This window comes from Malus sylvestris, chromosome 17, assembly GCF_916048215.2.
Source record: "Malus sylvestris chromosome 17, drMalSylv7.2, whole genome shotgun sequence".
NCBI classification, from domain to species: domain Eukaryota; kingdom Viridiplantae; phylum Streptophyta; class Magnoliopsida; order Rosales; family Rosaceae; genus Malus; species Malus sylvestris.
Window position 1 is genome coordinate 2,952,681 of NC_062276.1, and position 11,764 is coordinate 2,964,444.

The 11,764-nt window shown below is 40.0% G+C and overlaps 3 protein-coding genes across 4 annotated transcripts; 1 reads left to right on the top strand and 2 right to left on the bottom strand.

Annotated features, from left to right (window-relative positions):
- Positions 1–4,265: 4,265 nt before the first annotated feature.
- On the top strand, positions 4,266–5,263 carry LOC126610634 (zinc finger AN1 domain-containing stress-associated protein 12-like). The gene is made up of 2 exons (XM_050278740.1): positions 4,266–4,591; positions 4,673–5,263. Exons 1-2 carry the CDS (start codon positions 4,487–4,489, stop codon positions 5,144–5,146), a joined length of 579 nt encoding a protein of 192 aa, XP_050134697.1. The 5' UTR covers positions 4,266–4,486; the 3' UTR covers positions 5,147–5,263.
- Positions 5,197–7,994, bottom strand: LOC126610632 (uncharacterized). Its single transcript, XM_050278739.1, has 7 exons — positions 7,825–7,994; positions 7,350–7,483; positions 6,781–6,830; positions 6,184–6,677; positions 6,001–6,081; positions 5,689–5,751; positions 5,197–5,596 (listed from the first exon to the last, which is right to left on the bottom strand). The coding sequence occupies exons 1-7, from the start codon at positions 7,867–7,869 to the stop codon at positions 5,537–5,539; spliced, it is 927 nt and encodes a 308-aa protein (XP_050134696.1). The 5' UTR covers positions 7,870–7,994; the 3' UTR covers positions 5,197–5,536.
- A 777-nt stretch (positions 7,995–8,771) lies between these two features.
- On the bottom strand, positions 8,772–11,419 carry LOC126610635 (ferredoxin-thioredoxin reductase catalytic chain, chloroplastic-like). Of its 2 annotated transcripts, XM_050278742.1 has the most exons (7): positions 11,110–11,419; positions 10,598–10,710; positions 10,105–10,154; positions 9,878–9,949; positions 9,317–9,377; positions 9,147–9,214; positions 8,772–9,007 (listed from the first exon to the last, which is right to left on the bottom strand). In XM_050278742.1, exons 1-6 carry the CDS (start codon positions 11,207–11,209, stop codon positions 9,170–9,172), a joined length of 441 nt encoding a protein of 146 aa, XP_050134699.1. In that variant the 5' UTR covers positions 11,210–11,419; the 3' UTR covers positions 8,772–9,007; positions 9,147–9,169. The 2 variants fall into 2 exon arrangements, with proteins under 2 accessions (XP_050134699.1, XP_050134698.1); XM_050278741.1 differs by lacking the exon at positions 8,772–9,007 and having other exon boundaries at positions 9,080–9,214.
- Between the last annotated feature and the right edge of the window lie 345 nt (positions 11,420–11,764).

Below are 11,764 nucleotides of genomic sequence, written 5' to 3' on the forward strand. Positions count from 1 at the left end.
TCGACGGAGATGGACTTCTCTATCTCCGTCACAGTGTTTTTTTAATCTTTATCTCTCTCCTTGCGTGACGGGATCAATCACGGTATGATAGAGACAGAGAGCGAGCGATACTGCCATGGGAAAGGGAAGTATTTTCACTTGTGAATATTCCTGCTATGAGCTTCAAGGAATGAAGAGTATGGGAAACGGGCAATTCGAACGTAATTTACATGGAGAAAAGAAGGGGATTTTCTCGTGGGGCCTCTGCATGTTTGTGGAGTAGGGAATTGGATTCTCGCCGGCAATTTGAAACCGAAAGAAAAAAAAAAGGAAACGCCTTTTGCTCCACCAACCTCTCTCAAATGCCATTTCATATGTTAGATGTTTTATACAAGCGATATTTTATTTTAAACTAATCTACATTTGTATTAAGAGGAATTTGAACCCAGATGCATATAGGAGAGTCATTCACCCTTGCAAATGTGGAGGGATATTTCAGTATCTCCGAAATACGAGCACATAAGTCATATGTTATTTTACAAGCGAATGAGCATTTGAAGAAAAATAAATAAAATCCTTTCACTTGTAGCTATTATTATTTCAACGTCAACAAATCATACACTATTTTAGATGTTTATGAAACTTGTAGCCAGTATTCGTTCTTGATCTTTATCATCTATAAAAGTATCCAAAACATATACAATCTTAAGAATGGGCTGCAAAGTTGGCGTCCTATTTTTGTGAATGGGCTACTGAGGATGAATTGGTCACTGGCAAATGCCAAGTTTAAAGATCCGAGTTTTAAATTAGGCGGTAACCCATCCCGTTGATTCACATTACACAAAGCAAGTATTTGGATCTCTCTCTTTTTAACGGCCCACATCTTCAGGGCTTTGGACTCCACACATAGATATTTTGGGGCTCTCGACCACTGTTCTAAAAATCCTCAGCTAGCAACATCTAGGCACTAGGCGGTTAGCCATCATCCAGATTAATGCTCAGGCGTTTGAAAATTAAAAAAGGGCGCCTAAACCAGCTGAGGCGCCCGCCTAAACTTGCCTAGACATCTGTCCAAGTTGCAACTCACTTAGACAAAAATATATATAACTTTTATTTTGCATTTAATTTTTAATTTTTTTTCAATAAATTGTAAGAGACTTGTTGAATACTTAAATGAGCATACATTATATGCTTGTTCTCTGGGTGTCGGCCAACACATCACGATTCGAATGGACACGTAGACATTCCGGGTTGGGATGTGTCAGTTTGGTATTAGAGCTAGGTTTTGAATTTGTCTCAGGTATTTTTACACAATTCCGAACATAACTTGTTCGTTATAACTTGTTATAACTCCGAATTGAATTTTGTCTACTGTCACGTGGAAGGCTTACGTGGCATTAGAGATTTCAAGAAAGATTAGTGCTCAACATCACATTTGTTGTCACAACCCGTCCCGAGGTTCTATATATCGAGGTTGTGAAATGACAAAATTACCCTTGACGGTTACTAAGGTATGTGTGTGACATGTTATTGATTATGCATATTTCCTAAGTTTTGGAAAATTTAATTGGATTAAAGGTTATATGTATTTTTGTGGTTAGGGAGTTAAGAAAAATGGATGGTGATGGTTTTGGGATGGACCACACACACATACACACGGGTCAAACCTCTCTCTCTTCTTCCCCATGCTCTCTCTCTCTTTTCTCTTCTCAGTTCACTCTCTCCCTCTCGAAAACGTACGGACGAGACCAAATTCTCTCTAAACATCGCGGATCGACGCCAAAAAGTTAAGGTTCTTCATCCTTTCGACCTCCTGAGTCGTTTGGTACTAGTTTTAGAACGAGAAACCTTAGAAATCACGTTGAAAACCCGAGGTCCGATTTGCATGCATTCGTGATGTGTTGATTTTCAGGGAATTCTAAGCTTATAGTGAGCTTAGTGAGGTCCTAAGGAAGCTCGGAGTGCTTAGTTTGAAGGTTTTGGACGTCGGGATCGTTGAGTTTGAAGTTGGCTGGTTTTCTTGGAATTTCTCGGTTGAGATTTCGTAGTTTTTAGAGCCTTAAAGTAATGTAACGTGAATCTACATGCTTAGGGCTTCAGTTTGATATAAAATGCGTGAAAAATGGTTGAGAAATGACGGAGAACAAGGAGATTGAAAAATCTCCAGTTTTCCGGCGACCGGCGAACCAGTCCGGCGACTAGAGGTTAGGGGTGATGTGCGTGGGGGCACGTGGACCCGTGCCCACCCTGGCACGTGCGGCCTCGGAAAATTTTTCTGAAAATATGTTGACGTCCGTGACGTCGAGTAAGTCACTGTGGTATATTCATATACCCAAATTGAGCATCGTATGAGAAGTTATTACGAATTGTCGATTATGTGCTTTAAATAACGTTATTTTAGTTGTTTCGCATATAGGTGATACCTATCCCGAGGACGAGCGCATCCAGAGACGTCACGGGGGTTACGACCCTTCGACTTATCAATGAGTGGGCAGTTATTTTCTGTTATGACTTATATACTATTGATTTTCCCAGAAATTGAATTTAAATGAAAGTATGTTTTCAAATGCCATGCATGCATATTATGAATTATATGAATTAGTAATTGATACATATATATATATATATATATATATATATATATAAATTGGTGTTGTAGACGCACAAGTGAGTATCATGTGAGTTTTATGTTATTTATGTGAATCATTGATGATGTGAATTATGTTGAAAGCTCATAACCTGCACCCTTGGTGTTAGTGCTTATAGTATTCACCGCACCGCACGCTCACCTTGGATCCAAGTAGGTGCATGTCGTACAGACCATGAGAGGGTTCTGACATGCTAGTCGTACAGATCACTATAAGTGGTTCCGACTGGTAGGTGACCTTAGATTATGTGCACAGATGATTGATGAGAGAAGCACTAGAGCGTATTATTACACCATTCTTGTTGTACAGACTACTTCAGGTAGTTCCGACTTATGTGCAAAGTAGTGCCGTACAGGTCACCGTGGTGACTCCGGTTGGTTTGGATATTGAGCTATGGAATTAACCATACAGGACCAACTACAGGGTCTCCGGTTGATTCATTATGTCACCTGTTATATTGATGCATTCATAACCTGTTATTGACAGTTATGGCATGGCATATTTTCTGGAATTGATAAAGATTCGTGATTTGAGTTATATGAAGAGTTATATGCATATTATGTTAATTTCTGGGAAAGTATATAGGTTTTACAGCGAGGGGTTAGAATTGTTTTTGATGAAATGTTTTCAAAAAGCTTTGGTTTTACTGACCCACTTAATTTTGTTTTGCGCCCCTCCAGGTTCTAGTTAGCAGCGTTGGTGGCCCATGAGGATCCCCACGGCGTACTGACAGACTACATAAATGTAGGACCCACCTGAGGGTGTTGTAATTTAATTATAGTCCTACTGACTGCACCTAGTTGTTATGCTCTGAAATTGTGTGTTTCGCACTTAAACTTACTCTAGCACGTTACTTGGTTATTATTGCTAGTATGTGGTTTTTTGTTTATTTGTATTTCTCTTATCTTTTACTTCCGCGTTGCACTTTTGGTTACGTCACACTCACGTGACGGCCAGCACGCCTTGATTCTAAGATCGGGGTGTGTCATTTGTGATGAGTGCAGGACCAACTACAACCATGCTCTGATACCAAACTGACACATTTCGGGTTGGGATGTGTCAATTTGGCCCTATGTTTTTATTATATTCCAATACTTCATAATACATATTTCATTCTATTTTGTAGTTTTTAATGAAATTATATATATTTTAAGTATAAACAGACACTTATTTACAGAAATATTATGGATTTACTTAACTTTGCCTAGTCCACCTAGGCGCCCGCCAAGACCCCGCCTAGCCGTCTAGGCACTAGGCTCCAGCATGCCGCCCAATTAACGCCTAACGTCTTTTAGAACCTTGCTCTCGACTCCACATCCATGTCCATTTTGATCACTATCCATGTCCATTTAATATTGTCCTTGAATAATCAATGGGTCTTTATTTTCTTTTTGTTCAAAAAAAAAAAACGCCAATAACTATTAACTTTTGTGGGAAAACCTTCATGAGTTTAAGCGGATAAAAAACTTTTTATAATTTCAATTGTCATGCTTTAATTAATTAATTTATTTTTTGTTAATCGATAAATTTTGTTAGATTAGATGTTAGATTAGTAACCGAAAGAGTTCAAAAAAATTCTAATTTTTGTGGGTCTATCAATCTTGTATTTTTGGAGGGATATATTATGGGGTCCCATTCCGTCGAGGAGGAAAGGAAAGAGGAGTCGTGCGAAACTAGAAACTTGCATCTCCTGCAATCCGCGTCAAACCTGGTTTTGGCTTCCGCCCCAAGCCAACCCCAGACCGACCGACCGACCGACCGACCTTGTATCTCCCTCTATATATTAACCTTCCAAGAGGGGCCGACTGCCAATCCAAGATCAGAGATTCCAAGGGAATTGAATTCAGATTACGAACAAGATGACGGGAGGAACAGAAGCTTTCCCGGATTTGGGAAGACACTGCCAGCTCTCCGATTGCCACCAGCTCGATTTCCTCCCCTTCCACTGCGACGGTTGTCATAAGGTACGTTGGGCTTCGTGGATTTGATACGGAAAATCAAGCGTTTTTGCATGTCTTGATTGCCTTGAATTTACGAATGTGCAGGTTTTCTGCGTTGAGCATCGGTCCTACAAGTCCCACGAGTGCCCGAAATCGGACCACAACAGCAGAAAGGTGGTGGTTTGCGAAATCTGCTCGACATCCATAGAAACCACCGGCCGCGACGGCGAACAGGACCAGAAATTGCTGTTGGAGAAGCACGCCAAGTCCGGAAATTGCGACCCCAGAAAGAAGAAGAAACCAACCTGCCCGGTTCGCCGGTGCAAGGAGATTCTCACGTTTTCGAATACCAGCACCTGCAAGACCTGCAAGATCAAGGTTTGCCTCAAGCACCGGTTCCCGGCCGACCATGTTTGCCAGAAGCAGACGGCGGCACAGCCGTCGTTGGTGGGGAAGCCTGTGAGCTGGAACGACAAGTTCATGGCTGCTTTTGCTTTGAGGGAAGGGAAAGAATGCGGGAAGAGCGCGCGGGATTCCAAGTCTTCTGCTTCGAGTGCGCCTTCTGTTCGAGCTTATTGAGAGATTGTTCATCTGCTTCCACAATTTGATGTTTGTCCGAAACGACATCGTTACGTTGTAATTCTTTGATTCAATTATAGTACACGAATAATCGTTTAATTCCTCCTTAACTGCAAATCACAATCTTCCGAAAACTATACGGACACAAATAGTTCTATGTATAAAATACAACAGCACAAACCCTATCTTTCAAATCGACAACACGACACCTATAGAGGAGGAGGAATTATTCAAACTAATCAACCCCTCTCGAACCTCAACTTCAACTATATTTCGGATACAACGGGTGAAAGTACAAACAAATGAAATGAAATTGGCACAGCGGTACAGCGGCAATCTTCTATCCTTCGTTCTTAACAAGATCTTTCGTTGCATCGTTAAAAGTAAAGATTATGGTGGTGGCCGTTTGGTACGGGGCAAGAGTGCAAGAAGGATCTTTTTTCTTGGTCCCTGAATATTAAGCAACCTCTGTGAGAACGGGTCAAGTTCCATTGCAACGAGCATGCGGATAAAAGAGGAAGCTTAGAGTGAATGAAACTTACCATCGGTATGCCCAGCTCTTTGAGATCCTTATCTCCCATCTGCTTCAAAGCAGTCATGTCCACCTGCAAACCCAACAATCGAGCATTGAGAAACCTGACGTCCACAACCGAAGACAAAACATAGAACCTAAATTCGTCTTCAGTTATATTAGTATTTCTCATTGGATTGATCAGATTTCCCCTTTAAAAACACGGATAATATTCCCTACTTTAGATGCTGTGTAAAAAATTAGATAACGGCGGCCTATAGTCTTCATCCAAATTAAGGAAAGCAAATTTAAATGAAAATTTCAAAACGGCCAGGTAACTTACTTCTTCAGCCTGGAAAATAATGGCATATTTTCCCAAACCAAGGCTGTGCAACAAGCCAGCAACAGTTAGAGTTTCATCCACCTGTACAAATGCAGAGATAAACTCATCAAATTTGAAGTAGCAATACAAGACCAGATTTCCTAAAATTGAAGCTAAAATGGTGCAATCGCCATAAGGTAGTACCATTTGTGAACTTCTCTGCACACTGGCACTTGGTGGTGCAAACTGTGCCATTGGCCTGGCAGCTTGAGGGTTAGCTTTCATTGTGAAAATAAAGGAGTCTGTTGGCCGAGAAGAACCAACCATACCATTTCTCGGGAATTGGCCAGCTCTAGAAGCGTCAACTGGCCTAAATGAAGATGGTGGGTGCAGCTCTCTTGGTGGGGATCTACCTCTGAATCCATCTGTAGTTGGAGAAGAGTAGAAGTTTCTTCGAGAATTTACCTGGTATAGATCAGCTGGACTTTCTCTGGGAGGAACCTGCCTCATGGGGTTACTTCCATTTGTTTCTGAATTATGCTGCAACACCTGGTATTTCAGTGAAGGATGAACAGGTTTTGAAAGCTTTGCACGAGGGTCCAACTGCTTGTGCTCTTCAACAACTCCGCCAATTTGCTTCTTAAATAATCTTTTACGCAACAATTTCAATCTGAGGTCATTTCGACTGATTCGTGAATCTTCACTTGGTTTAATGCACCAGAGTCAATACAAAGAAACCATATAAAGAACAATAAACGATACATGATGGTAATATCACTGTTATCATATAAGATAGTTTACCTTGCAGTGTTCTATCACCCTCATTCCATTTTATGCCATCTCCTCGTTGCCTGAAAATTGAGATTGAACACATCATGATAGGACTAAAGACGCATCTGACATGTTACTGCCTGAAATACCAATTCTTGAAATGGGACAACCATAAAGACGTTACTGCCATCATAATCAAACTTCTGTAAATTGAGAAACGTAGATCTCTGGTTGTCGCCAAACAAACTTAAAAAGAAAGGCGAAAACAAATAAATTATTTTCACATTTTTCAAACTACGCTTGTAATTAATGAACAAAATGCACCAGCCTACTCCTAAATCGGACCGTTCTCAACATGAAAATGCTTCAAGAGCTAGTTCTAGCATTGGCGGTGGCTTGCACGGTAGAAGATGTTAAAACAATTCTGGGCATTGGATACCATGAGTTCACAGATAACTACTAACAACCATAAGATGGAAACAAACTATTGGAGAATCACAAGCATCCTCAACACACAGCATCTGAAGAACTACTGAAACAAGTAGTATGCTGATATGCCAGGTAAAAGTTATGGAGATAAACGAGATAGAACAGTGTACCGCTTGCCCGAAGAAAACGAAAAACCATGAGCATTACTCCCAAGTCTGTCTGCCATTCGTTTACTTCCAGAAACCATCCCACTATCACCACGCATTTTCGCAGAGTTGGATACAAATCCTCCTCTCTCCACAACCTACAAATATTTCAACAAATAAGCAACCAAACACACAAATCAACCCGAATTCGCATTCAAACCGGTTCTTCAGCCCAGGATATTATGAGCCATTCAGCCAAGTCCAGCACAACCCAAAAGTTCGTCAAAGCATTCCAAATAGCTAAATAGGATGAATTTGAAGCTCAAGAAATTGAATCTAATTTAGTAAACGTAAGAAAAAACCGATCCCCTTCCCTTTGAGGCTGATAAATGCGGAAATTACACAATTTGGATAATTGCAACCATCCCCTTCTTACTCACAGATTCAATTGGCGAAGAAAAACACAGAAACAAGAACGAATGCAGAGAAGAAAAGTTACCTGGCCAGAGCGACCGAGGGTGATGGTAACCCTCGAATTCGACATACTTAGAAGTCAAAATCCCCAATTGATTGCAGAGAGAAACCCTAATCTCTCTCTCTCTCTCTGTGCAGTGCAGATGCTGCGATTTGCAGAAAGAAGAAAGGTATAATCCATGGATGCCATCCATGCTGCGGAGTTGGCAGTCGCCAACCAGTCAAGTCAATCCGATGGAATGGGGGCCTCACCGCCTTCGAAGCCCACTTCTTTAGATATTAGAAACGTTGAGGCCCATTAGCATGATTTTTAAAGGGTATGCTCACTGTCACTCAGTGCTACAATCTGGTGATATTCTTTTTTATTTGGAAGTGAGAGGTCTTAGGTTCGAATCTTATGGATGGTGAATTTGATACCAAATTAAGCTGTTCATTGTGTGGTTTAGCCGAACTCCCCTTCCCTTTAGTGTAAAAATATCGAGATACTAAAAAAAAAAGGTATGCTCTCTACACACCACGTTTTACTTCTTACATATCCCTTTGTTAATGTCTGAATCCTGTGTTTGGAGCTCGCGAACTGAGAGATACAAATCACTCATTTTCAATCTTACGACCTTCATTATCCTATTCTACTGGCTCACTTCACAAAAATCCAACAACTTAAATGACCCAGATCTTTGTCTTGGACAGTTTGAATCTTTCGGTCCACAAGCTTCAGACACAGATCCGAAGTGGATCTCATTCCCAATTTTAAACGACTCGAATCTCAAAAACTTAAAACATCCGGATCTTTTTGTCTCTCTCTTGAATGACTCGGATCTCTTAGTCTGCCGGCTGGGAAAATAGAGATCTGGAGTGAATCTCATTCCTAGTTTTAAAGAGCATACAATTCGTTTCTTAATTGTAACCGTCCACGTGTCAGATGAACAAATCCAAAAGGCATCATTCCATGGGTGGGAATTTCGTTTGGACTTTAGAGCACAAAAGCCAGGTGGCAAAGATTCATTTGGGTTTGCGGATAAGGAGATCAGTTAAATTCAAATTACAAGAAAAAGAATGTTGGGGTTCATGAGAATATGGCAAAGTCCAGGGGCTGCACCATAATTCTTGAATAATTGCATAAAAGGATTAGTACATCACCGGAAAAGAGAAGTAATTTCCGCACGCTTCTTTTCTCTCTCTACACATCCCGGATTAATTTTTGACCTCTAAATTGAGTAAATGAAAGTAACGTCAAAAGACAAAAATAAACGGAGGTACGTAAAAGGAAATGAAGGAGAGATTCAAAATATGAGCTTTTTTTTCATTTTTCTTTTACAAATACAGAAGTGGACTGTTTACACATACTTGTTCATACGCACTAAAGCTTATTACATGTTTGCTGTTGATTCTTTGATCTCTTCCAGGGAGATTGCCTGCATTGCACAACAGTTGTGAAGGTACGCAATTAGGTTATTAAAACCGTAACAGACGAACGGACTACGTAAGATTTTCTCAAAGAATGATGTATGAAGTACCTGTTCCGGTCCGGCAAAATCATTGTCCGGAGTGAGAAAGAGCATGCAGTGGCATTCCTTCCTGCCAACACAGATTCACAGTTTTCGTAAGAACCAGGTTTACATATACAGACATCGTTTTCATGTAACGGTCGCTTGAATTCAAATGTTGAGAGTTAAAGCTGGCTTTGAGCAGAAAATTCAGATTAGGAAAACATAAACAAAGAACCTCAACAGCAAGGAATAAATTTTTGGTTTTGGTATTCCAACGGCCATCTGGTTGAAATTTGCAAGAACTATCGGCGTTTCACCAGAAACTTCTAAGTAGCTTTTGTTCCTTATTATGTTTTTAGCTAGCTAGCAAATATAACACTAAGCCTACTTATCTTTGATTTCTGGCTGAGTACCAAAAATCTTTTGCCCACAAAGATTTACCAATATATCCCAATCATATTCTAGTACTTCAAAGCTTTTGACACTTCGTTTCCATATTAGGTATACAAATCTATAATCTAACGGAATGAAAAAGTAGAGAAAAACTGGTTCGTATACTACTTTCACAAAATACTGAAATATATCTACCTCTCTCTCATAGGAACACATGGGCAGTTCCAAAAGCCTTGGCCTGCCTCGGCAGGTTTATCATCATAATGCCTGCAACACAATAGATTCAGACTTGGAAAGCATGACATGACATGAACATGAACATGAATCGACTTTGACACTGGTAAGGTGTTTGAGGCAGAGGGCAAAGTAAGAACACCATAGATTCCTAGTCAAGAAAAAAATACCAAAGAACAGATGCTTACCGACAAGGGCAGAGCGGAGCTCCCAATGAATCTTTATGGTCTGCCAATCCCTGTTGAGATTTCAGGATGAGTTTCTTTCACATATACTATCGAACAAATACAGTTTAGTCAACTGAATTACGATAATGAAGGATCCAAAAGTATATATAATCCCAGGATGCCATATCCATTTGTAAGGGACCTTTTTACCCCAAATAAACTCTCTAGTGAATTGTGATGCAAAAGACGAAGAACTACAGCAGCAAGATACTGAATCAAAGAACTACGCATATAGGGGTCGATTTAACAGAACAATTCAAAGGTGTTTCATAGTCTATAGGACCTAGGGGGTCAGGGGTACATGTTCTTTACTGTTCCAACCCCTGGTGGAAGGCCGGAAGCTCATAAAGTAATCGGCTTTGAAGTCGATTTGAGTCCTTCCAGTATACAATGATAACGAAAATACTTAAGACAGTTCTAATTAAGCATACAACATAAGTAAGTTAATCCACACCTTGATAACAACAGAAGTAACTCCCTTATCGACACAGAAATATGTTCCGGACTTGCGAGCATACTGCTCAGAGAACTTCCTCATGATTTCAACAGACTTATCTGACGGTTCCGCTGCCAGAAACATTCAAAATTTAAAGTATCCATTAGTGCAATATTCACGAGCAAAATTCTGACCGAAGCTCAAAAATGTCAAAAATTCACCATCTTTGCAATCAAATAACAAAATTATGAAATCCCAAATTCTAATTCTAATTCAAGCTGAAAAATGTATATTAATCAAGCAAGTTTAATTTTTTTTTTAATCATACAACAAAATTATGAAATCCCAATGCTCCCACAGAGTTCGAGTCTACTAATCAAGCAAGTTTAAATTTTTTTCAATTTGGAATCGCATATAATCCAAGAACGTTCAGCTGGTGCTATAAATCTGAAAGCTCAATAATTATAAACTCAAAAAATAAAAACTTTGAAAAAAAAAAAAGAAGATGAAGAAGTTGGAGAATTGCTAACCATTAGCTATGATTACAGGGCGGCGCGTGGAGCGGTTGAGAGGAGAAACGAAGGACGCAATGCTGGCGCCGAACGACGGAGCTTGGAGTTGCAGAGTCATGGCTTCTGAGACTGATGAGAGTGTGGAGTGGACCGCTGTGAAATTAAATTATAATTTCTGGGTAATAATCCGTTCGTTTATATAATTTTTGAGGAATTTAATTTTGGAATTTTGGGGATTTTATGATTTAATTTGGTAATTGGCATTTAATAAAGTTGTGGAAGGAAAAGCCGTTGCCCGCCACACGTTGTGAATATCGGTTAAGGAAACACACCAACCACTACCAACGAATCTAACCCCCTTCCTTCTGAACCCTTCCTTCCTTGTTATGAGGCCTTGGGTCTTTTCTTTTATGGGTTAGTTATGAGCCCAGTCCATTTATATCTGGATTGAATTCTCAATTTTGACCTAAAAGACAATCTCTACATCGTGAAGGGATAGGGGTGGCTATATTTTTGGGAGCGAATTCCAGGCGAATTTGAAGCGCATGGACACAAGTTATGCCTTGGAATGAAAGACAATTTTGAATTCGTTTTGTCTTTGAACAAGGAAGCTATAAGTAATGCAACTATGAATCTCATGGAGAGTTCGGTCCTGGCTCAGGATGAACACTAG